The 26,195-nt window shown below is 44.2% G+C and overlaps 1 protein-coding gene across 5 annotated transcripts in view; it reads left to right on the top strand.

Moving 5' to 3' along the window:
- The window catches only part of ABCC5 (ATP binding cassette subfamily C member 5), a 65,609-nt gene extending 43,565 nt beyond the window's left edge, over window positions 1-22,044 (top strand). For all 5 annotated transcript variants that reach the window (XM_087725089.1, XM_087725088.1, XM_087725091.1 and 2 more), the window contains 14 exons: window positions 1,641-1,743; window positions 3,170-3,354; window positions 7,513-7,659; window positions 8,498-8,627; window positions 9,930-10,083; window positions 10,628-10,756; window positions 11,455-11,641; window positions 13,055-13,144; window positions 14,876-15,065; window positions 16,237-16,396; window positions 16,909-16,987; window positions 18,116-18,229; window positions 18,530-18,694; window positions 20,362-22,044. In XM_087725089.1, the coding sequence (XP_087581215.1) occupies window positions 1,641-1,743; window positions 3,170-3,354; window positions 7,513-7,659; window positions 8,498-8,627; window positions 9,930-10,083; window positions 10,628-10,756; window positions 11,455-11,641; window positions 13,055-13,144; window positions 14,876-15,065; window positions 16,237-16,396; window positions 16,909-16,987; window positions 18,116-18,229; window positions 18,530-18,694; window positions 20,362-20,463 (1,935 nt within the window). In that variant the 3' untranslated portion in view covers window positions 20,464-22,044. The remainder of the gene's footprint in view (window positions 1-1,640; window positions 1,744-3,169; window positions 3,355-7,512; window positions 7,660-8,497; window positions 8,628-9,929; window positions 10,084-10,627; window positions 10,757-11,454; window positions 11,642-13,054; window positions 13,145-14,875; window positions 15,066-16,236; window positions 16,397-16,908; window positions 16,988-18,115; window positions 18,230-18,529; window positions 18,695-20,361) is intronic.
- Window positions 22,045-26,195: the final 4,151 nt, after the last annotated feature.

Genomic DNA, 26,195 nt, shown 5'->3' with positions numbered 1-26,195 from the left:
CCCTAAGGAAAAATATAACGTGATTCATGTTTCTGCTTGGTGGCTGGCAGAAAGAGAGGGAAGTTTCTGTTGAAATCCATCTTTGAAATGGTAGTTAGAATATCAGAATAGCAGAGTTGGAAGGGACCTTGGAGGTCTTCTACTCCAACCCTTGCTCGAGCGAGAGACCCTATATCAGTGGTGGCTAACCTTTTTCTCCTCCTGTGCCAAAATTGCCCATGCGCGCACCCACACCCATAATGCAATGCACCCTGCACATGTGCAAATGACCCGCACATGCGCGTGGTTCCCCCGAACCCCGATTTGGGCCTAACAGGCCTCTTTGGAGCCTCCTGGGTCCAAAAATGGACTGCAGGGGGGAGGCGCACCCCACCACAGCCCGTTTTGGGCCTAGAAGGCCTCCCTGAACTTCCTAAGACCAAAAACTGTCCGTGGGGGGGCACCTTCCTGTGCTCCCCCCACCGCTTACACATGTGACCCTCCCTGCGCATGTACACATCTTTCGCATGCGCGGCAGAGACCCAAAAAACAGCTGGAAAGTGAGCTGGGTGACAGCTCACGTGCTTGCAGAGAGGCCTCCGTGTGTGGCCTTTGTCATGTGTGCCATAGGTTTGCCATCCCAGTCCTATATTATTTCAGAGAAATGGTTGTCCAATCCTACCCTATGGATCCTAGCCAGGGGTGGGTTCCTGCCAGTTCTAAGCTCTTCTATAGAAGAGGTTCCACAAATCTACCGTGCCGTTTAGAACCAGTTACAGCTCCCTCCCCCCGCCCGTCCGCACATCATCAAGATGAAGAGCGAGAGGAGGAATTCTGGGAGTTGAAGTCCACAAGTCTTAAAGCTGTCAAGTTTGAACACCCCTGGGTTTTTTTTTTCCTAAAGGGTTAGGGGTGCAAGGGTCTTGTAACTTGACAGCTTTAAGACTTGCATGCTTCAAATGCCAGAGTTTTCGAGCCAACATTTTGGTTGCTAAGCAAGAGCGTTGTTAAGTGAGTTTCACCACATTTTACAAGTTGGCCATATGCACCCAGTCACATGGCTGGCAAGCCACTCCCGCCCGGTCACATGGCTGGCAAGCCACTCCCACCCGGTCACATGGCCGGCAAGCCACTCCCACCCGGTCACATGGCCGGCAAGCCACTCCCACCCGGTCACATGGCTGGCAAGCTCACATGGCCGGCATGCCACTCCCACAAAGCAGGCCACACCTACAGAAAATGTTCTAAAAAATGTTGAAATCCACCACCGGTCCTAGCATATGAGACTTTAACCAGGCCTTTTTTCTCTCTCCTGTGCTTATGATAAGATTATGATTAAGAGAGCCAAAGTGGCGCAGTGGTTAGGGTGCAGTACTGCAGGCCACTTTAGCTGACTGTGATCTGCAGTTCAGTGGTTCAAATTTCACTGGCTCAAGGTTGACTCAGCCTTCCATCCTTCCGAGGTGGGTGAAATGAGGACCCGGACTGTGGGGGCAAGTTGCTGACTCAATTTGCTAAAAAAATTTGTAAACCGCTTAGTGAGGGCTGAAAGCCCTATGAAGCAGTATATAAGTCTAATAAATAAATAAATAAATAAAATGATGTTTTCCTTGCAGAGTTGAGATAGACTGAATTTAGGTTACCTCCTCTCTCTTTTGCAGGTTAATTTAAAGAAGACTGCAAACAGTTCATTGAAAAGACTCCCAGAGAAAGGCACCAAAACGGGATCTGTGAAGAAAGAGAAAGTGGTTAAGAAGGAAGAAGGTACAGCTCATCATCCAAAAACACAAATTTAACTCCTACCCAACTTATGTGCACGCAGAAGTATTCTGTTAACAATGCTGTAGGTTCCAGATGATCTTATTGGGGGTCTGAGCCCCAGATTAGGTCTTGCCTTTTCTTTAGCCACAAAGACTAGTGCTAATTTTGAAACGGCCTCCTTCTTTGTCTTCAGGATGAGCCAAGTAATCTGAGCAAGAATTTACGATAATTTAATTCAAGGGCAGGAAAATTTAACCAGAGTTTAATTCTAGCATATTTACAGATTTTGGTTGACTACATTTGAACGCTGTCTGGATATATAAAATGTTCTTAGAGAACTTTGTATGATACCGGTACTGTAGCCCTCAACTTACAACAATTCAATTAGTGATCATTCAAAGCTATAACGGCACTGAAAAAGTGACATGACCATTTTTTTTTCACACAACCACTGCAGCTTCCCTCATAGTCATGTGCTCAAAATGCAGATGCTTGGCAGTTGACTCGTATTTATGACGGTTGCAGTGTCCTGGGGGGTCATACGATCCCCTTTTGCAACCTTCTAACAAGCAAAGTCAGTGGGGAAGCCAAGTTCAGTTAACAACCTTTTTATTAACTTTTAACGGCGACAGTGATTCACTTAACAACTGTGGCAAGAAAGGTCGTCAGATGGGGCAAAACTCACTTAATAAAAGGTCTCACTTAGCTATAGAAATTTTGGGCTCAATTGTTGTCATCAATGAAGGATTTACTAAATGAAGGATTTAGCTGTGAACAGCAAACCTCAACTTATCACCATTTGTTTAGTGAGAATTCGAAGTTACGACGGCACTGAAAAAAGTCACATGAGTGGGTTTCCCCACTTACAAGTGTTGCAGATCCCCATGGTTACATGAGCAAAATTCGGGCACCTGGCAACCAGCGTTGTAGCTATGATGGTTGCACTGTCCCAAGGTCATATGATGATCACTGTTTGGGGCTGTCCCAACTGGCTTCCGACAAGCGGGAGAAGCCAGATTGACTTAGCAATCAGATGATTCACCTAACAACTGCAGTGATTGCTTAAGAGCTGTGGCAAAAAAAAAAAGGATTGTAAAATGGGACAAAGCTCTCTGGCTTGTAAGTTTTGGGTTCACTGACAAATGCGCGCCGATGAAACCGCGCTGACGAAACCGCGCCGCGATGAAACAAACAACATTCCGCGACACAAAAACGTTATAACCCTAACCCTAACCCCTAACCTTGTTTTCGCGTCCCACTATGTTGTTTTTTTCGTCGCGGCACGGTTTTGTCGGCGCGCATTTGTCAGGTCACGAAGTTTTGGGCTCAATTTTGGTCGTAAGCCAAGGACTTACCTGTATCTAGTATAGATTGGATTTGCTGAATTCTCTCTGCTTAACCTCCTCTTCTGCCCTTCCCTGTGCTTTAGTTCAGCTGATGCAAGTGGAAGAGAAAGGCAAAGGTTCTGTTCCCTGGTCGGTTTATTGGGTCTACATCCAAGCAGCTGGAGGCCCAGTCGCTTTCCTGACCATTATGACCCTCTTCATATTGAATGTGGGCAGTATGGCCTTCAGCAACTGGTGGCTGAGCTACTGGATCAAAGAAGGCAGTGGGGTAAGAGCAAGCAGTATCTTCGAATTTTATTTATTTCTTTGATTCCTATAGCCGCCCACCTCAGTAAATGAACTCCTGGAGGCTTACAATTCAAAACATACACAGTGGGATCTCAGTACTCTCGACTGTTTCAAAACTCGTTGAATTTTGTACTCAACAAAATAATGGTACTTGGTACTCGTAGAAATGATTAAAAAAATAGTCCTCCCAGTACTCCTAATTGGTTCGGCACTTGACGCGCTGCGCAAGGAAGTGGGGAACAGCTGCAGAGTCATGTGTGGAAGGTCACTGACCTAGGAAAATAGGAAGTCCTTCCTGGCGGAAACCGAGGGTCACATGGGAAGTCACATGGTTTGTTTGATACCCGTCCTTTTTTTAGTACTTGTCACGCCTTCTGGAGCCAATTAAGGATAAGTACTGAGATACCACTTGTTTTACTATTAAAAATCCAAGAACAGTAAGAAAACATTAAAATATCTAATTCGAAGGGCACACAGGAGTAAGGTATCTGGCCCTTTAATAATATAGCCAGGAGGAGGGGCCCTTGGCGCATGTGGCTTCCCCAGCTCGGGAGCATTGCCATGTTTACGAAAGGCAAACAAGATTGGGACCCTAATCCTAATCTCCGAAGGGCCGTTGCAGAAAAAGAATGGCAGTTGGTTTAAGGGAAGTTCCAAGATCATTGTTGTGTTTGCAAATAATGAAGCAAATAATGTTGATGTCACAATGCGTTAACTGTCATCAAACAAACATTGCAAAAGTTAACTGTGTCCAAGCTAGTATTCTGGTTCTAGTGATTCTCGTATTCTGGAGCTAATAATAGGTGAAATGACTTGCTTCCAAGACGTTGTGGGTGCCCCAACACTGGAGGTTTTAAAATAAGAGATTGGACAGCCACTTGTCTGAAGTGGTACAAGTAGTTCTCGACTTACAACAGTTCATTTAGTGACCATTTGATGTTACAGTGGCACTGAAAAAATGTGCCTTACGGCCGTTTTTCACCCCTTACAATCGTTTGCAGAATCCCCATGGGTCACTTGATCAAAATTCAGGCGCTTGGCAACTGACTCATACTTATGACGGTTGCATTGTCCCCGCATCATGTGATCCACTCCCGCTACCTTCTAACAAGCAAAGTCAACGGGGAAGCCAGATTCATTTAACTTGTTACTAATTTAATAACGGCAGTGATTCATTTAACAACTGTGTCCAGAAAGGTCGTAAAATGGGGCAAAACTCACAATGTCTCACTTAGCAACATAAATTTTGGGCTCAATTGTGTTGAGGGCTACCTGTGTAGGGTTTTCTGCTTCAGCAGGTGGTAGGACTAGAATACCTTCAAGATCCCTTCCCACTGTTATTCTGGTTCAGTGCACATCAGTGAACATCAGAACAATGGACGTTACAGTCTCTTATGGCCTTGTGCTCACATTTGCAATTGTCACACCACCACTGTGATCTTGTGGTCACAATACTGTGCTTGGAAGCCAGTTTAAATAGGCTTTTACTTTCGTGGAAATAGAAGTATCAGAGTCCATCAAACAGTCCAAGTCATACACGGATAAGACAGTCAGTCATCAACGTCTTTCAGTTAAGGGATAATCCAAATAACATAGTCCAGTATCATATAATCAGTTCGGTACTCAAAGTTTGCTAGCAGTTGCAAAACTTATAATAGCTCACGGCACTCAGATCAGATCAGCCCAGCATCTAATGAACAGAGAGCTAACAGTCATTCTGGCTCCCTCTTATGGCCGATTGAGGAATACCGCACCCAATCACATTTTATAGTATGATTTAAAGAAACAGGTTACATGATTTATATATTGCCAACCCAGCCATTAGATTATATTCCTAACAAAATGTCAGGAAAAGTAGGTTGCACAGTAGGTTGCACAGTAATGTTAGTAATGTTACTAACTAGAGCCAAGGTGGCGCAGTGGTTAAATGCAGCACTGCAGGCTACTGCTAGATCAGCAGGTCAGCGGTTCAAATCTCACCGGCTCAGGGTTGACTCAGCCTTCCATCCTTCCGAGGTGGGTAAAATGAGGACCCAGATTGTTGGGGGCAATATGCTGACTCTTTGTAAACCGCTTAGAGAGGCCTGAAAGGCCTATGAAGCGGTATATAAGTCTACTGCTATTGCTATTGCTATTGCTATGTTCAACAAACTATTGCTGCTCAGCATGGCATTACTTTGCATTTACAGCATGTTTTGACATTCAAACTATCTTCTTGTTGTAATATTTGCATCAACCATGGAAGGTAGGACAATATTATAGTCAAATGTATTTGTTTATTCAATTTCTATGGCCACCCATCTCTGTCAATGACTATGGGCAGCTTACCGAACATACACAAAATTTATTACCATTAAAAATTTAAAAAGCATTTTAAGCAAGAAAAAACATTAAACCTCCATTTCAAGATATCCAAGAGGAAGATAGCAATATAGCCAGTGAAAAGGGGGGGGGGAGGCTTTGCAAATTCACCACCCCAGCCTAGCCAAGTTTTTAGGACCTTATGAAAAGCTTACAGGATTGGGACCATTCAGATCTCTGAAAGAAGGGATGTTCCATGGAGAAGGGGCCACTGCAGAAAAGGCTCATCTTCTGATCCTACACAGTTTACAAATAAACATCTGTTCTGACCTCCCTCCGTCTGGTGATTAACACCGACACAGGCTTACTGACAGCCACACTTTATTCACAGCAATTACTCACAGGCAAAACGTTGGCAGCAACCCAGACTCCCACAGACAAGAGATACAAAACAAACAAGAGCTTCTCCAGCTTGTTTGAACGGTTGTGTCCTGCAAAAGGTCTCCTCCCAAAGTCTCTTCTTATATACTCTCTTGGGAGGAGCCAATCCACAACCACCTGGGCTTGATTATCTCCTATGAGTCTGTCTCTGTAACTGCTGCCTCCGTTTCTCCGCCCTTCTTTGCCTGGCGTCAGAGACAAACTCCCTTTGATCTTCACCGCTGCTCCAGTGCCTGATGTCAGGGACAAACTCCCTTTGATCTTCACCACTGCTCCATGCTTCAGGCGCCTCCTGGTGGCCAACCAGCCTCTCTGGTCCCTGCTCGGAATCTGAACCCTGCCCAGGGTCCTCCACATCTTCCAGAGTCGACTCATAGGGTCACTCGCTATCGGAGTCCATTGGCAGCTCCAACGGCTCCTGCTGGGCCACAACAAACATGTAATTTACTTGAAAAGATTAATACATAGTTACAGGTAAGTCCTCTGTAAGTCTCAGAAATCCTTCACAACAGGTTGGGTCCAAAATGTCTGTCTGCCTTACGCAGAGTTTATTTGGCTTTTGTACAGTTTTAACAAGCAAAGCAGAAGCAGGGATGGCAACAGCATCTTATTGGTACATTCACCTTGTCAATCTCTTAAGACCATCCCAGCCAGAGTAGAGGCTTCACATATCTAAAGGTTCCTGGTACTACCTGGTTCTAATAAATAGTCGAGGTAATCGGTCACTGAGATCATGGCATTTTACTGCACGTGTCCTTATGTAACCTTTCCGCTATTCCTACAGTCCTCAACTTAAAACAGTTCATTTAGTGACCACTCAAAGTTGCAACGGTCCTGCGGGAGCCAAGGTGGCGCAGTGGTTAAATGCAGCACTGCAGGCTACTTCAGCTGACTGCAGTTCTGCAGTTCGGCTGTTCAAATCTCACCGGCTCAAGGTTGACTCAGCCTTCCATCCTTCCGAGGTGGGTAAAATGAGGACCCGGATTGTTGGGGGCAATATGCTGACTCTGTAAACCGCTTAGAGAGGGCTGAAAGCCCTATGAAGCGGTATATAAGTCTAACTGCTATTGCTATTGCTATATGATCCTGGGACACTGCAATCGTCATAAATGCAAGTCAGTTGCCAAGCGCCTGACTTTTGATCAGGCGACCCTGGGGACGCTGCAGTGGTTATGTGAAAAGCAGCCGCAAGTCACTTTTTTTCCAGTTTCGTTATAACTCCGAATGTTCACTAAATGAATGGTTATTAAGCCAAGGACCACCTCTATTCGTGCAAAACCACGAACAAGGTATGTGTGGATTCCTTAGCTGTGATCTATGAACTGGGCCAAAGTGTATCCTGTCTTCTGTCTTCATCGTGAAACCTGTTCTTTTTTCTTTCTTGAAACAAACCCAGAACACTACTTTGACGCTGGGGAATGAAACCGTGGTGAGCGACAGTATGAAGGATAACCCTCACATGCGTTACTATGCTGGCATTTATGCACTCTCCATGGGAGTCATGCTGATTCTGAAGGCTGTCCGGGGCGTTGCCTTTGTCAAGGTAGGCGCTTGTGTAAAGAGGAGAGAACGACACAGTCCCAGCCTGCATTAACAGAGGGATTAGAATCAAGATCATGTGAAGTGTTAGTACCGCTTTTTAATGCCTTGGTAAGGCCACACTTTTAAATACTGCGTCCAGTTTTGGTCTCCACAATGTCAAAAAGATGTTAAGACTCTATGATAAAGTGCGGAGAAGAGCAAAAAAAAGATGATTGGGGGACTGGAGGATAAAACACGAAGAACGGTTGCAAGAATTCGGTAAGTCTAGTGAAAAGAAGGGCTAGTGAAAAACATGACATGATAGCAGTCTTCCAATATCTAGAAAAGGTATCAACCTATATTCTCCAAAGCACTTGAAGGCAAAACCAGAAGCAACGGATGGAAATTAATCAAGGAGAGAAGCAACCTAGAACTAAGGAGAACTTTGCCAACAATTAATCAGTGAAACAGGTTGCCTCCAGAAGTTGCGTCCGCTCCAACCCTTAAGGTTTTTAAGAAGAGATTGGACAATCATTTGTCTGCAATGGTATAGGGTCTCCTTGAGCAGGGGATTGGAATAGAAGACCTCCAAGGTCCCTTCCAACTCTGCTATTCTATTAACAAAATAATTCTCACCTCTTGTTCCCCATCCTGTTATTCTGGACAATAGATTCTTTCCATGAAAGCAACTGCCTTCATTTCCTGATTTTTGCTTCCATAACTTGATGTCATGTCACAAATATGGTGGAAGAGATTTGTAGTGTAGTAATCCTTCCTGGGGTCTGCCGTCCCTTCTAATCATTTGTGAACTTTCTATTAAAACTCCTGGTTCAAACAGCCCTCTTCTATGGTCACTACAGGGGACATTGCGGGCCTCATCCAGGCTGCATGATGAACTCTTCCGACGGATTCTCCGTAGTCCAATGAAGTTTTTTGACACCACACCTACGGGGCGGATTCTCAACAGGTTCTCCAAAGATATGGATGAAGGTAATAAACTCTTGTTTAATAACCTTATGGTGCTAATACAGGTAGTACATTCATTGAATGACTTCAAAGTTACAGCAGCATTGAAAAAAGTGACTTAATTTTCACACTTAAGTGGTTTTCACACTTATGACCATCGTGGCATCCCCACATTCAGGTAAAATACATGCCGATGGTTGCAGGATGCATTCAGAAGGGAGCTTCTGGCAAGCAAAGTCAGCGGGGGAACCCAGATTCCCTTAATGGCTGCATGATTCATTTCAGTGATTAGCTTAACAATGTCAAAAAAGATCACAGAATGGAACACAACTCATTTAAAATTTCTGAACTTACCTGTGCTGGCCTTACCTGTATCTCTCCTGGGCTGGGCAGGAGAGACCATAACAAGGTATTGTCTTCCTCCACCAGCCCAAGATCATGAACTTTTAACTGGATGGAATTCTGATGTAATTTCCAGAATTGGGATTACACAGATGTGCTAAGATGTCTGATTTATTAAATTGGAACTTTTAAGGATCGATTTGCCTTGGACTCTGATTTAATTCTACATGATACTTGGAACGCTGACACATTGTGTATATATATATAGGATATTCTTGTTATATTTTATCCCACTTTTACATACATATCTAGAGATGGGAAACGTACCTAATACTCCTTTCCCCCCCGCAACAACAACCCTGTGATGTGGGTTGAGCTGGGAGAGTGTGACTGGCTTTCATGTCTAACGTAGGAATAGTGATCAAGGCTTCCTAGTGATTGGTCCAAAGTTTCCTAATCAGCTTTCTAGAAATGAAGGGAAAAAGCCAGGGCAGAAAAACACAGACAAGTTAAGTATGGGAAAATATGGTATTAAGAATGTGTGATAGGTAGGAATTGGATATGTATTTGTATGATTAGTAATTATATAAAAGAAAGGATCAACGGACAGGTAATCTGACTGACTACATACCAAATATCAAATGTAATTGTTGTAAGATCTAATCGCTATATGGGAACGTTTATGCCAGAAATGTTGCACCATGTCCAATGTTTTTAATGTTTATCTAATAAAAAAACTAAAAAAAACCAACAAAGTTACCTAACCAGCTTTCATGGCTAAGGTGAGACTAGAACTCACACTCTCCTGGTGATTGCCCCGAAGTCACCCAGTGGTTTTCAGGTCTAGGTGAGACCTAGAATTCAAACTCTCTTGGTTTCTAGGCCAGCATCTTCACCGTTACACTTAACATCGCTCTCTCTATTGTTCACGTTGGTGAGAATTGTAGCCTATCCTAATCCGCTGTGTCTGTCCTTCTCTTCCAGTGGATGTCCGCCTGCCTTTTCAAGCTGAAATGTTCATACAGAATGTCATCCTGGTGTTCTTCTGCGTGGGAGTGATCTCTGGTGTCTTCCCATGGTTCCTAATGGCAGTGGGGCCCCTGGTGGTTCTTTTCACCATTCTGCATGTTGTGTCTAGGTAAGAGCACCAATCGTTCCAGCTCCTTTTAAGACATTGCTAGCCTTGAGGCTCTTCCATAACTTGGTGTTGGGATAACTTCATTGGACGCCAGCTGCTTCCAAACCCAATTCGGCTGCCTAAAGTGGTGGCTCAGTGGCTAAGACGCTGAGCTTGTCGATCAGAAAGGTTGGCAGTTTGACGGTTCGAATCCCTAGCACCGCGTAACGGAGTGAGCTCCCGTTACTTGTCCCAGCTTCTAGCAGTTCGAAAGCATGTAAAGATGCAAGTAGAAAAATAGGAACTACCTTTGGTGGGAAGGTAATAGCGTTCCGCGCGCTTTCGGCGTTGAGTCATGCCGGCCACATGACCACAGAGACGTCTTCGGACAGTGCTGGCTCTTTGGCTTTGAAACGGAGATGAGCACCGCCCCCTAGAGTCAGGAATGACTAGCACATAGTATGTGCAAGGGGAACCTTTACCTTTTTAAAGCATCAAAGGCCTTGTTATTCTCATAATTTTGTGAGACCTCTTGCTTACAGTTGGCTGCAATTTTTGTTCGCAGAGTCTTCATTCGGGAATTGAAACGACTGGACAACATAACTCAGTCTCCGTTCCTTTCTCACATCACTTCAAGCATTCAAGGTCTCTCTACCATCCATGCCTACAATAAAGGAGAGGAATTCCTATACAAGTTAGTGCTGTTTCTTCTCTGACATTGAGTCTGAGCTGCTGCAAGACAGACAAGCCAGGATTTTTAAAGGTTGGGTTTATTGCACAAGCCTCAGTGGCTGAATTCACTCATGATGCGAGTTCACGTATCACATTGACCTAGAAATAGTAAGCGGCAATTTGGGTTTAACATTTCAGATGAATTGGTTCACATGCTGCAAATCTGAATTTGCTAGCAGTCACACGAATCGGGTTTTGTGAAATTTCTTCTCCAATTCAAGTTAAAAATGAAATGCAGGTGGTCCTCGACTTACGACCACAGCAGAGGCCCAGAGTTCCATTGCTAAGCGAGGCAGTTGTTAAGTGAGTTTGATCCCATTTTACAACCTTCCTTGCTTGTTAAATGAATCACTGCAGTTGTTAAGTGAGTGATGTGATTGTTGAGTTGACTCTGGCTTTCCCCAGTGACTTTGCTCGTCAGAAGGTCACAAAAGTGATCACGTAACCCCGAGACACTGCAACCGTCGTAAATACATGCCTGTTGCCAAGCGTCCGAATTTTGATCACGTGACCATGGGGAAATGCAACAATCAATTAAATGTGAAAAATGGCCGTAGGTCATTTTTTTTCCCGGTGTTGTAGCTAGACAGTCAGTAAACGAACAGTTGTAAGTTGGAGATGATCTGTATTTTAATTTTAAATACTTTCTCTTTCTTATAGATACCAACAACTGCTGGATGATAACCAGGCTCCCATCTACTTGTTCAGCTGTGCGATGCGCTGGCTGGCTGTCAGGCTGGATATTGTCAGCACTGCCCTCATTACAATCACTGGCTTAATGATCGTCTTAATGCACGGCCAGATCCCGCCCGCCTACGCTGGGCTCGCCATCTCGTATGCCGTTCAGGTGAATAGCATTAGCGCTTAAAACTTATATACCGCTTCACGGTGCTTCACAGCCCTCTCTAAGCGGTTTTCAGCATCAGCCTCTCGCCCCCAACCACTCGGGTCCTCATTTGACCCACCTCGGAAGGATGGGAGGCTGAGTCAACCTTGAACATGTTGGGATTCGAACTGCCAAATTGCAGGCAGCCGGCAGTCAGCAGAGGTAGCCTGCAGTATTGTACAGCGCCACCGTGCCTCAATGCATCTCTTTCATGTCAAAGCAAAGTTGCATTTTGGAAGAACAGGGCAGCCAAAGTACATTGTTGAATTGATTTTATATTACAATAGTCCTTAACTTAAGACCAGTTGCTTAGCAACCGGTCAGAGTTATGATGGACCTACCTAGGGGGTAGGTCCTAGGGATTGAAAGTTCTGACCGTCGATACGCAAACGGACACCGGCAGTCTTGGACTGCACTGGGCACTTGGCAAAAGGGCAGCATTTACAACCACGTGCAGTTTCTTGTGACCACGTTTTAACCACTGTTTGGCTGAAAACTGACAATTCCAGTTTCCAGTGAAAACAACCCATGGCAAACTATGGGTTCGCTTAATGACCATCACAAAAAGGGGTCATAAAAGAAAAAAACTATGTTGTCCTACTTTAACAACAACTTTATGGTTGTAAGTTGTAATCTTTACACGCTATAACCTTAACGGGCAGGCTTGGTCTGCCCATTATGGTTATGGCATAAAGTCATGGTCATAAAGTGAAGACTACCTAAAGAGACTTAACAAGTAGCACCTCTCTGCTTGCTCCTCTGTCCACCAAAGTCGTATGACACTGAAGATATGTAGTGATAATACTGTGGAGTGAGCATCCCTTATTAAAGAGAAAGTGCCCTGTGGATAAGAAAAAAACTAGAGCTTACAAATGGAGGGATAAGGTGTGTGGGAGGGGGCGGTAAGCTGAATACAATTAACCATGGTTTTTGTTGGTACTTGTTTTTCTGCACGGAGGCAACTTAATGGAACTTGACCACGAACAAGGAATGGAAAGCCTTGAATTTTATGACACTCCTTTCCTTCCTATTGTGGCGTGGTTCATGAGAAAGCCTCTCTTAACCGCCCTCACTGGGATTAAGTTACTCCATAGAGCAGAAGCCGCCAACCTTTTGGGCACCGGTTCCGTGGAGAGAGGTTTTTCCACGGGCCGGAAGGGGCGTGGTTTTGTATGCTGCTTGCGCCTTGCGGACGGGGTTTCGCTTGTTTGCACGGACCGGTTTCTGGCATGTTGCGGCCCTGTACTGGTCCACATCCCGGGGGTTGAGGGTCGAGGACCCCTGCCACAGAGAATCACTCTGAAGTTTTCACAGTTAATAAATTTGTTAATGTACTGCAGTGCTGCAAATAACAGTGGTTTGTTTCCTTCTCAGTTAACGGGACTGTTCCAGTTTACCGTCAGGTTGGCTTCAGAGACGGAGGCCCGCTTTACATCTGTGGAAAGAATTGACCACTACATCAAGGTATTTAAACATTCTGTCCGTTGCCCAATATTTTCTCCAGTGTCCTGCCTCTAGAAAGATGCTCCCTATTCCTGCTGCTGAGCTCCGTTGGATTTCCGCAGTATATTCTTCAACCATCCAATAATAGAATACTCCAGAAGTATACAAATTAAAGATAAAAAATCAAAAGCACAGTGAGTACCATCAACAATAATGGTGTAAAAATCTGAAATGTCCCTCAAATTCCTAAAAGAATTTACTCACTTGCAACCAGAAAAAAAACCCCACAATCTTAACACTTTTTTGTTTTTGAGCAGTTTTTATTTATACAATATATTTTTTGTATTAATTTTTATTTTAAACATATAAGCACATCAACAGAAACAAACACATGACTTAAAAACAACATAGGAACAATAAGTTCCGTCGTATATCATACAGCAGTTCTGAATCGGTTTCTTTGCAGTTAGTGTTTTCCCTTCTATACATTTCTATCTTGCGTTCGTAATCTCCTTATTCGTTATCCATGTACAATTCTTTATTTATTTGTACTTAGCTACTTATGACCAAATATTATTTACCTATATTGTGCTTTATATTTTTACTGTCATTTATTCTCTTACATACAGTTATAGATATACATTCACATATTCTTTTTCTTTGCCATTCCTATATTATTATTATTATTATTATTCCATTTAAAAGATTATAAGGTATAGTTTGGAGTGCTTTGTTTAGCATTCTTCGCACCTACTATGACACCACCTTATTTTCTCTTTCTTTTATTTTCTCCTCCCTTCCTTCTCTACTTCCTTCCTTCCTCCTCTCCTTCCCCTTCTTCCTTCCCTTACCTCTCCCCTACTTCTACCCTCTTAACACTCTTAATTCCACAATCTTAACACTTAATGCTAACATTTCACAGATGAGACAATGATCAACAAGACGGATACCTTTTGTGGTACTTGATGTTGATTGTAAAAGACTTCTAACTTTAGCCTGTTAAAAAGATGGTGCCTGACTCAATAGTAGTAGCTGCGAGAGGGATCTTGGAGTCCAAGCGGACAATCATTTAAGTATGAGCCAGCAGTGTGTGGCAGCTGCCAAAAAGAATCTATGCAGTCCTAGGTTGCATTAATAGAGGGAGAGAATCAAGATCATGTGAAGTGTTAATACTACTTCATAAAGGCCACACTTGGAATCCTGCATCCAGTTTTGGTCACCACAATATAAAAAAGGATGTTGAGACTCTAGAAAGAGTGCAGAGAAAAGCAACAAAGGTGATTTGGAGGATAAAACACATAAAGAACAGATGCAGGAATTAGATATGGCCAATCTAGGGAAAAGAAGGATTAGGGGTGATATGATAGCAGTCTTCCCATAGGTGAGGGGCTGCCTCAAAGAAGAGGGGGCCAACTTATTCTCCAAAGCACCTGAACAGAACAACAAGAAGCAATGGGTGGAAACTAATCAAGGAGAAAAGTAACCTAGAACTAAGGAGAAATTTCCTAACAGATAAAACAATTTATCAGTGGAACAGCTTGCCACCAGAATTTGTGGATGCTCCATTACTGGAGGTTTTTAAGAAGCGATTGTGCAACCTTTTGTCTGAAAGGAATATAGGGTTTCCTGCTGAGCGGGGAGTTGGACTAGAAGACCTCTAGGGGTCCTCTCACAACTCTGCCATTCTGTTAATCATTCCTAGAATGCTGTCTGTAGTTGACGCCTTTTCTCTTCTCTCTCTGTGATTCCAAGACTCTCTCCCTGGAGGCCCCTGCTCGCATCAAGAATAAGGCTCCCCTTCCGGACTGGCCCCACGAAGGAGAAATCCGCTTTGAAAATGCAGAAATGCGGTATCGCGAGAACCTTCCGCTTGTGCTCAAAAAAGTATGCTTCACCATCAAACCCAAGGAGAAGATTGGAATTGTGGGGAGAACCGGCTCAGGTAAGGCTGGGCTGCGCAGGCTGCTCCTATTGAGAGGTTTCAAAAGCTCACCAGAGCCACCTTGTGGGGATTAGAAGTAAAAAAAAAACCACCTATTTCCAAAGAGGAAACAATTTGCCACTGTATTTTCTGTGCCAAAATAGGTTTTAAGAAGATGGGGTGGGGGGGAGCTAATTCACATTAGCAAGTGTCTGTTCAGGCAATGCACAAGTATTGCTTAAGATTCCTCATTGAAGTCTCTCCTAAAAGCATTCCTTGGTTTGGTAGTCTTGTTAATACAGCTGTCAGCGTTCCAAATATCATGCAGAATTAAATCAAGAGTCCGAGGCAGAGCTATCCTTAAAAGTTCCAATTTAATAAGGCAGACACGTTGGCAGAAAATGTGGAATCCCAAATCTAAAAGTTTCCTGGGATTCCACCCAGTTGAAAGTTCATGATCTTATCCCCACACTCATAAATGCATCACCTGGTACAATCTTCTTCGGTCATGCTGGCATTTCCACCCAGCTGGTTCCGGTCAGGTGCAGAGGTGCGGAGACAAAAGATGACCTTGGGCTTCTAGAAAGGAATGACAACAACGCATTCCAAAATCCTACTCCTTTCTATTCCCCCCTCCCAATTACTACACTAATGAAACAGCATAATTGAATAATAGTGTATGTGGCAGGCCAAAGAACCTAAAAGGAATATAACTGCAGGCTTGACAACAGCAGCCTGATAGTACAGTTCCCAGTTAGGTAACCCAAAGCCTCCTCTATTTCTTATATCTTGCATCATTTCCAAACCAATTCTTGCTTTTTTCCCTTGCCGATTATATTTATGTATTATTTTATTGAGTTCCTCAAAATATTATTTCCAGTTTTATCGGAATTGTTTGCAATAATACAGTAATCTTGGCGATATGTTAGCTTCTTTTTTGAAACAGCTGCTAAAGGGTGGCTAAAGATTAAATAGCAGGGTGGGGAATGTTCACCCTTTTATGACTTTGGACTTCAAGTCCCAGAATTCCTGAGCCAGTCATGCCCAGGAATTCTGGGAGTTGAAGTCCACAAGTCCTAAAAGGGCCATCGTTCTCCATCCATGGTGTATAGGCTAATCTTGCACGTCCCTCAACATGACAGCCAACTGTGAACTTCCTTGGTTTTTCTCTTCCCCCCCCCCCCCCCCCCAGGAAAATCCTCTTTAGGAATGGCTCTCTTTCGCTTGGTGGAACTGTCAGGGGGCTGCATTAAAATCGATGGGGTGAAAATCAGTGACATTGGCTTGGCAGATCTTCGGAGCAAGCTTTCCATAATCCCCCAGGAGCCAGTCCTCTTCAGTGGCACTGTGAGGTTGGTATAACAGAAAAGAGAGAGGGAGAGAGAGAGAGAGAGGAAGAGAGAGATAGAAATGAAGAGGGAGGGAGAGAGAGAGGGGGGATTAGCTCATTAGTCATTATGAATATGAGATTACCGGGATAAATAATTCTGAAACTGGCTTTACTGATTGTGCTAAGCCATAATTTGCTAGACCAGAATAGATTCACGTTATCGACCATTAGTTGTTCTTTACAACCTGTAGTGCCTGGGTTCATGCAACAGGTTGATAAGCGTGTTTTTCAACCTTGGCAACTTTTAAGGTCTGTGGACTTCAATTCCCAGAATTCCCTAGCCAACCTGTGCTCATTGTGTGAATTTCCAGTCAATGTAACTTCATATATTCAACTAACCATTCTGCTCTTGCTTCTCCTTCCTTTTGCTCACTCCTTACAAGATAGGATTGCCCTTGAAGAGGGTTTAATTTCCATGGATTATATTTTGATGGGAATGGGTATTAATTTGCTATTCTATTTTGGCTTCTGTAGATCCAATTTGGATCCTTTCACTCAGTTCAGCGAAGAGCAAATCTGGGAGGCTTTGGAAAGGACTCACATGAAAGACTGTGTAAGTACAAGGATTGGTAGTTAAATTCTGTTCTGTTCCAGTAGTCCACTGTTCCATAACTGCAAGATCTTGCCAGCTTTTCACAGAAAACTGCTGGGCTATTCAGGGAATACAGGTAGTCCTTAACCTATGACAATTCATTTAGCAACTATTTGAAGTTACAAAGGAGCTGAAAAAAAAGTGGCTTATGGCCGGTCCTTGTAGTTATGACTTTCACAGCATCCCCATGGCCATGTGATTGTGATCTGAGTGTTTGGCAATTGGCAGGTATTGACAACGGTTTCTGGGTCCCATGATCACAATCTGCAACCTTCCCAGCCTGTTTCTGACAGGCAAAATCAATGGAAGAAGTCGGACTTGCTTAACAACTGCATGATTTGCTTGATGATCATGGGAAAAAGATTGTAAAAGAGGCACAACTCACTTAATGACTGAATCACTTAGCCATGGGAGTTGCAAGTCCCAACTGTGGTTGTACTTTGAGGACTTTCTATAATTTCCACAGGTTGGAAGAGGAGGAGGAGGAGGAGGGGACAGAAAGAAGAATCTGTTAATTAATTTATCTATCTATCTATCTACCTACCTACCTACCTACCTACCTACCTACCTACCCATCTATCTACTTATCTATCTACTTATCTGTCTATCTGTCTATCTATCTATCTATCTATCTATCTATCTATCTATCTATCTATCTATCTATCTATCATCTACCTACCTACCTACCTACTTGTCTGTCTGTCTGTCTGTCTGTCTATCTATCTATCTATCTATCTATCTATCTATCTATCTATCTATCTATCTATCTATCTATCTATCTATCTATCTATCATCTACCTACCTACCTACCTACCTACCTACCTTCCTTCCTTCCTTCCTTCCTTTCATTCATCCATCCATCCATCCATCCATCCATCCATCCATCCATCCATCCATCTTTATTAATTTTTTTATCTCTAACTCTACCATCCTATATGGTGACTCTGAGTGTCTATAAGGGGGGCTTTATTGTTTTGATTCTCGTTGACTCAAGTTCAAGCCCACAAGTCATAAAAGGGCCATCGTTCCCCACCTCTGGTTTAGGACCACGCATTTGACCTTGTTCTGTTTGCTTCGTTCTCACTTAAGATTTCTCAGCTGCCCATGAAACTTGAATCCGAAGTGATGGAAAATGGGGAAAATTTCTCCGTCGGGGAGAGGCAGTTGCTTTGCATCGCCAGAGCCTTGTTGCGTCGTTGTAAGGTGAGTGATGAATTGGGTTAATGGGTTAATTATTGCAATCATATTTGAAACAAAGAATCCAGGTCTTACTCGTATCCCAGGATGGCCAAGATCCATGCAGGACAACTCAGCACAATTAAGTTTTCATTAGATAAACGAGAGGAACTCTGTTCCGTGATGCCTCCCCTCCTCAGCCCCTTTGCATATTTTCTACATTTTTAGGCCTTTCATTTTGCGTTCTGCTCTCTTTTAGTCATTGTGGAAGTCCCGGGAAAAGGTTGATGGCTACATTTTTAACAAAGTTCATGTTGTGTTCCACAGATCTTAATCCTGGATGAAGCGACGGCTGCCATGGACAACGAGACCGATATACTAATCCAAGAGACGATCAGAGAAGCCTTTGCGGACTGCACCAGGCTGACAATCGCTCATCGTCTGCATACGGTTCTGGCCTCTGACCGGATCATGGTACTGATGCAAGGACAGGTGAGCGAGCGGTGAACTTCCTTTTTCTTCTGCAAGTTACCATAGAAACTGGGAGCCACTCAACGGGTGGCAGAACTCTGCCCCTCACATGCAATTAGTTGCGAGATAATTTGGTTCAATTCATAGTCAGCATCGAAGCAGCCTTCCTTGTAATGTAAACAAGGTCTTAGCCAGGACGTTTCTAAAATGATACGTTTCCCTAGAAATCATTTGGTTGCCACGATATTAAAAAGAAGTTGAGACTCTGGAAAGAGTGCAGAGAAGACCAACAAAGATGATTAGGGGAGGCTAAAAATGTGAAAAACAGTCACAGGAATTGTGTATGTCTAGTTTGACCAAGAGAAGGACTAGGGGTGACATGATAGCAGTCTTCCAATATTTGAGGGGCTGCCCCGAAGAAGAGGGTGTGTGGGAACCTATTCTCCAAAGGGCCTGAAGGAAGAACAAGAAGCAGTGGGTGGAAACTAATCAAGGAGAAATCCAACCTGGAAATAGGGAGAACAATTAATCATAGGAAAGGCTTACCTGAGATGCCAGTGATGGAGCTGGAATATTTGATTTTAAGAAAAGATTGGACAGCCAGTTGACTCAAATGGTGCTTGAGCTGGGGTGGGGTTGGATTAGAAGACCTTCAAGGTCCCTTCCGACTCTGTAATCCTGTGACTCCAAATGAGTAATTGTTCTGTCAGGACATTTCTCCTTAGTTCTAGGTTGCTTCTTTCCTCGATTAGTTTCCATCCATTGCTTCTTGTCTTGCTTTGGAGAATAGCTTGACCCTTCCCTTCTCTTCTTGTGGCAGCCCCTTAGATAGGGGAAGATTGCCATCGCACCACTCCTAAAGGAACTCTAATCCTTTATCTAAAATAAAGGAATAGGAGACATTTCAGTCTGGTTTTTAACGGTAATGCTACAGGTAGTCCTCGGCTTATAACAGTTCATTTAGTGACTGTTACAACTGAAAAAAGTGACTTATGAACAATTTTCACATTTACGACCGTTGCAGCAGTGGTGGGATTCAAATAATTTAGCAACCGGTTCTCTGCCCTAATGACCAGCTGGGTAGGCGTGGCTTGGTGATCTTGTGACTGGGTGGGTGTGGCCAACTCAATGTCACTCATGTCGATGGGCGCTTCGCCTTAGCTGTTACAACGGAATAAGGTTGAACCGGAGAGGCAGTTTCTGTAAGCAGGGCAATAAAGATTAGGCTAGAAACACCACCAGAATGTTTCCTTCCTGCCTTTCTTAGCCCTGTAAAGTGGGAAAAAACACAAAATGAGATTTCTTCCAACAACTGGTTCTCCCAACTGCTTAGAAAGTTACCAACCGGTTCTCCCGAATAGGCGCAGACTGGCTGAATCCCACCACTGCGTTGCAGCATCCCCCATGGGCATACAATCAAAATTCAGACGCTGGGCAAGGGACTCACATTTATGAAGGTTGTAGGGTTGATCATGTGATCGACTTTTGCAACCTTCTGACAAGCAGAGTCAACAGAAGAAGCCAGGTTTCACCACTGTGGCGAGAAAGGTTGTGGAGACGCTTTTAACAAATGTCTCACTTAATCGACATAAACTTCGGGCTCGATTGCGGCCGCCAGCCGAGGACTACCTGCATTTACTCCTGCGGTGTATTTGCATTTCATGCCCTTCCTCTTCTGTTCATTTCAGGTGGTGGAATTCGACACTCCGGCTGCTCTTCTGTCCAATGACAATTCCCGCTTCTACGCCATGTTTGCGGCTGTAGAAAACAAGGTTGCTGTAAAGGGCTAAAATTCAGGGCAAAGTCACTTTATTATGGAGTGTAATCCTCCTCTGCCTGTGGCAGGGACGTTCCTCCCTCCATTTTCATGTCTTTCAAGCAGGTTGTCTTTTCAACTTTTAATATATATTTTTTTTAGGATCGTGGGTCAGGATTGAGTTCTTCTTTTTGTCGGGGGGGGGGGGGTGGGGGGGAAGCACTACAAGGAAGATTCTTCATAGTTTTTATTATGGTATTTATTTCGTATTCTTCTTACTAATTTTTTTGCTATTAAATGCACTCTACGAAGTGGCTCAGGGAGCCATGTTATAAATGTATCCAGAGGCCTATATTGAAGCTTTATACATGTAGCTATATCTATACAGAATTCTGTACATAGCCTATATTTACAGTGGAAATGTTAAGCTGTTTATTTTATATTAAAATGAGCGCTGTGGTTAATACCAGTGCATATTCTTTTCTATCCTATTTTTTCCCCCCTCTGTACCGTTTTAGTGGGGTTGGGAGCCTGGCTTGGGGCTCTTTCCACTCACCCCTAAGTTCCGGGTGGAAATGAAAGTTTCGTGTAACTCCCCCCCCCCCTCTCCTATTTTCATCATTCCCATGTAAGGCATGTGGGACAAGACAGCAGTCAAGAAGACCCTTGACAATTGTTAAGACAGGAGCCACAGTTTCTCATGGTACTGTGCCCTGGAGGGCTTTAACATTCCCCTCCCTTGGGGTGGTTTCGTTAGCAAATACTTAACTATAGCAGAAAAGTGAAGGGCCCATCACAAAACTCAGGTAGCTTTGAACCCAGTGCATTCACCTGGGTGCACACAATGACACCGTCAGTCGGCTGGCTGTTATTTCATCCAACACGGTCAAGCCACTCCCATTTTGCTAAGCAAAAGAACCTCTCCAAAGCATATGCAGCAGGGATCTCCAAAGCGGGCAACTTTTCAGACTTGTGGACTTCGACTCCCAGAATTCCTCCGCCGGCCATATTGTCTGGGGAATTCTGGGAGTTAAAAGTCCGCAGATCTTTTCCCATGACGTACAGCGTTATTCCCAAGCTGTCGCAGCTAAATCTTTTTTTTAGACTGGACCCTGCTACTTCCTACGGCGTTTCTCTGCCGAGATGCAGACTTTTGAGATATTCACGTTTATTTCGGAAAAGTTCTCCAGACACTTTGGTACTTTTTAAAATCGTTATTCATTCACCCGACTGTATGTGCACAAAATTTTGCTCTTGCATACTCATTAATGGAACTATTACATCCTCAGCATCTTGCAGCTTTTAGCAGGCACCTGATCAGGTTCTGACACTGGTGTAGGGAATTTCGTTTTCTAATTGTAAAGAGGCCTACCTCAGGTTGCTGGTCCTGTGTCGTACGTTACCATGGTTACTGTACACCATCTGTGTTGTATGGGACCGGTAGCCCAGACGGGCGTGGTCAGTCTCGTAATAGCTGTTTCGATCGGTCAGCACTGCATGTTTGTTGGTCTGTTTTTGTCCAGCTGGACATTTTATAGCCTTAGCATGTTTGCAAATTGTCTTGTCGAGACGGACATCTGCAAAACTGAATAAAAATTATTTTGGTTTTTGTAAAGACGTGTGTGTGCCCTTTCATTGTACTGAGTTTTCTCCCGCGAAGCAGCTGGGATGAGCTGTGTACTGTTGCCATTTAATCAGCCACAATTTAGGGATACGGTTAAATTTAATAGCTTATGTTCTTTTATTTAGCACGTTATATTGCAGTTTCCTAAAGACGTTCCACGCGTATTGCTTTGCATGAAAACGGAACCTGCCCTTCGTGGTATATTCAATAATCTATAGGGCTTTTAAAATTTATTATTTAATTGATTTTTAAAGTTATTTTAAAAAACACAAAAAGAATAAAGTGCAAACATAAAAATGGATACATTAGCAAAGAAAAGGGGAAAAAAACACAGATTTACTAAGTCGTTAGTTAAATGACACATAGTTTAAGATGGATGTTTAAATCTGTCTGAAATGTCACCACCATATAGTTACTCTATATGTAGTAAGAGCCGAGGTGGCATAGTGGTTAGGGTGCAGGCCACTTCAGCTGACTGTTATCTGCAGTTCAGCTGTTCTAATCTCAAGGTTGACTCAGCCTTCCATCCTTCCGAGGTGGGTGAAATGAGGACCCAGACTGTGGGGGCGATATGCTGACTCTGTAAACGGTTTAGAGAGGGCTGAAAGCCCTATGGAGCGGTATATAAGTCTAACTGCTATTGCTATTGCTACTCTTAATATTTTTTTCTATTGTTCAAGTAAAATCTTGCTTACATGCAGATTAAACCCAGCCTCCTGTAATCTGGGAAGTGATCCTCTCCTGCTTTCCTGCGATACCCGTCAAGACATTTGTATATTCTAAATTTGTGAAGTCTAAAAACCATATTTCCCTTTTTTGCATGCAACTCTTTATTCTACATAGGTAGTCCTCAATTTGAGACCATCATTGAGCCTAGAATTAAGTCGTACTAGCCTTAGTAAGGCCACGCCTGGAATACTGCATCCAGTTTTGGTGACCACACTACAAAAAAAGATGTTGAGATACTGAAAAAAGGGCAAGAAAAAAAGGGGCAACTAAAATGATTAAAGGCCTGGAGACTAAAACATATGAAGAACGGTTGCAGGATTTGGATTTGGCCAGTCTAGAGAAAAGGATGACTAGTGGGGGACATGAAAGAAGTCTTCCAGTATTTGACGGGGCTGCCACAATGAAGGGGTGTGTGTGTCACTTGCAACCAGAAAAAAAGAACCACAATCTTAACACTTAATGCTAACATTTCACAGATGCGACAATGATCAACAAGACGGATACCTTTTGTGGTACTTGATGTTTTGTATAAGATTATATAAGACTTAGTCTGTTAAAAAGGTGGTGCCTGACTCAATAGTAGTAGCTGCGAGAGGGATCTTGGAGTCCAAGCGGACAATCATTTAAGTATGAGCCAGCAGTGTGTGGCAGCTGCCAAAAAGAGTCTATGCAATCCTTGGTTGCATTAATACAGGGAGAGAATCAAGATCATGTGAAGTGTTAATACTACTTCATAAAGGCCACACTTGGAATCCTGCATCCAGTTTTGGTCACCACAATATAAAAAAGGATGTTGAGACTTTAGAAAGAGTGCAGAGAAAAGCAACAAAGGTGATTTGGAGGATAAAACACATGAAGACCAGATGCAAGAATTAGATATGGCCAATCTAGGGAAAAGAAGGACTAGGGGTGATATGGTAGCAGTCTTCCCATAGGTGAGGGGCTGCCTCAAAGAAGAGGGGGCCAACTTATTCTCCAAAGCACCTGAAGGCAGGACAAGAAGAAATGGATGGAAACTAATCAAGGAGAGAAGCAGCCTGGAATTAAGGAGGAATTAAGGAGAGCCGAGGTGGCACAGTGGTTAGGGTGCAGTACTGCAGGCCACTTCAGCTGACTGTTATCTGCAGTTCAGCTGTTCTAATCTCACTGGCTCAAGGTTGACTCAGCCTTCCATTCTTCCGAGGTGAGTGAAATGAGGACCCAGACTGTTGGGGGCGATATGCTGACTCTCTGTAAACCGCTTAGAGAGGGCTGAAAGCCCTATGAAGCGGTATATAAGTCTAACTGCTATTGCTATTGCTACTTCAGAACAGTGGGAACAATTAAACAGTGGAAGGGAAGTTGCCTTCAGATGCTGTGGGTGCTTCATCAGTGCAGGTTTTTAAGAAGAGACTGGACAAGCCACTTGTCTGAAATGGTATAAGGCAGCGATGGTGAACCTTTTTTGGCTCGGGTGATATAAGTGTGGGGAGCGTAGGGGGGGTTGTGCGCGGGTGTGCTGCACCCATAATGCAACGCGCAACAACCCCCCCTCCCCCGTGCATGCATGATAGGTGCTCTCCCCCATTTTTTGCATGCTTTTTTTGCCCTCCCCAGGCTCCAGAGGCTTTATAGGAGGGCAAAAATCGACCCTACGAGCAAACCGGAAGTGACTTCCGGTTTGCTAGAAGGGTCATCTTTAGTCCTCCGGAGGCTTCAGGGAAGACTCCTGAAGGTTCCTGAAGCCTCCGGAGGGCTTAAACCGGCCCTACGAGCAAACCGGAAGTCTGTTCCCGAACTTCCAGTTTGCCCATAGGGCCGGATTTTTGTGCTCCGGAGGCTCCAGGGAAGCTCCTGAAGGCCTCCGGAGGTGGGGGGAGGCTCTTTTCGCTCTCCCCAGGCTACTATAAAGCCTCTGGAGTCTGGGGAGGGCGAGAAATGGCTTCAAAAAAGGCTTAACTCAGCTGGCCAGTGTGCGCATGCGCGCTGGCCAGCTGAAAGGGCAACGCCTCGCGTGCCCTGACAAATGGCTCTGTGTGCCACCTGTAGCATGCGTGCCATAGGTTCACCATCCCGGGTATAGGATCTCCTGCTTGAGTTTCTAATTGTTTATTTAAATTACAATGGATTAGAAAATGTATACAATGCACGGAGTTGTTCAGTCTGATTCTTCGCAACCCCATGGACCACAGCACTCCAGCCCCCCTCCCCAATGTCCTCCACTGTCTCTGAGTTTGTCCAAATTCATGTTCATTGCGTCGATGACCACCATCTGAAACATCTCATCCTCTCCGTCCCCTTCTTCTTCTGCCTTCCCTCTTTCCCAACATGAGGGTCTTTTCCATGGAGTCCTCTTCTCATTTGGTGGCCAAAACATTTGAGCTTCAGCATCTGTCTTTCCAAACAACGGTCTGATCACATGACCCTGGGACAGGCATCTGAATTTTGAATTGGATGCTACAATGGTCGTAAGTGTGAAAAGCAGTCATAAGTCAACCTTTTCAGTGCCGTTGCAAGTTGAAAGGTGACTAAACAAACCCTTGAAAGTTGGGAGAGATCTCTCTAGATTTCAGTGCTTGGGGAACTCTGGGATTTGAAGTTCTCGAGGTTGAGAATTACTGCTTTGGGAGTCACTCCACCATTGTTCATGGCCCGTCTTCAAAACTCTGGAAGGTTTTAAAGGAGAGAAGGCACTACCTGATTAACAGAGTTGGAAGGGACCTTGGAGGTCATCTAGTCCAACACCCTGCTCAACGCAGGAGACCTATACTGGGGATTCAAACCACAGAACTGTGGCCTTTCTGAACGACAACTTCAGTGTCTTAGCCAGTGAGCCACCTTGCCAGGCCTGAGATAGTACAGGTAATCCTCAACTAACGACAAAAACTGAGCCCAAAATAGATGTTGCCGAGATATCAAAACCCCGTTTTATGACTTTTCTCAACACGTTTGTTAAGTGAATCATTGCAGCTGTTACCGTAGTGTAACACGGTTGTAAAGTGAATCTGGTTTCCCCATTTCCCCACTAAGCAAACTGTTGTAAGTCGAGGACTACATGCACAAGGGTCTCCTGCCCGAGCAGGACTAGAAGAGGGGGTTGGAAGACCTTGCCCCACAATCAGGAGGTTGTGAGTTCGATCCTAGGTAGAGGCAGGTGTAGAGTCCCCTGCTTGGGCAGGGGGTTGGACTAGATGACCTCCAAGGCCCCTTCCAACTCTTGTTAAATCGGTTGCCTTCCAACTCCTTCTGGCAAACCAGTCGATCCCTGCTGAAAGAAAAGTCTCCTTCCCACCCTGCTCACCTTCTGCAGGACCACTCGATCCCCCCCGGGAGATCCTTCGGCCAGATCCAAGGAGGGGATCGATCCCTCCTGCCTCCCAAGCCCCATGCGCTCCCAAGCGCCGGGCCTTCCCTCTTGTCTCTGGGCGTCCCGA

This window comes from Thamnophis sirtalis, unplaced genomic scaffold (genome assembly GCF_051295495.1).
Source record: "Thamnophis sirtalis isolate CommonGarterSnake01/CBP01778 unplaced genomic scaffold, rThaSir2_p1.2 scaffold_11, whole genome shotgun sequence".
Classification (NCBI taxonomy): Eukaryota; Metazoa; Chordata; class Lepidosauria; order Squamata; family Natricidae; genus Thamnophis; species Thamnophis sirtalis.
The sequence above is the reverse complement of the archived record's forward strand: the minus strand, read 5'-3'. Positions and strand labels throughout refer to the sequence as shown.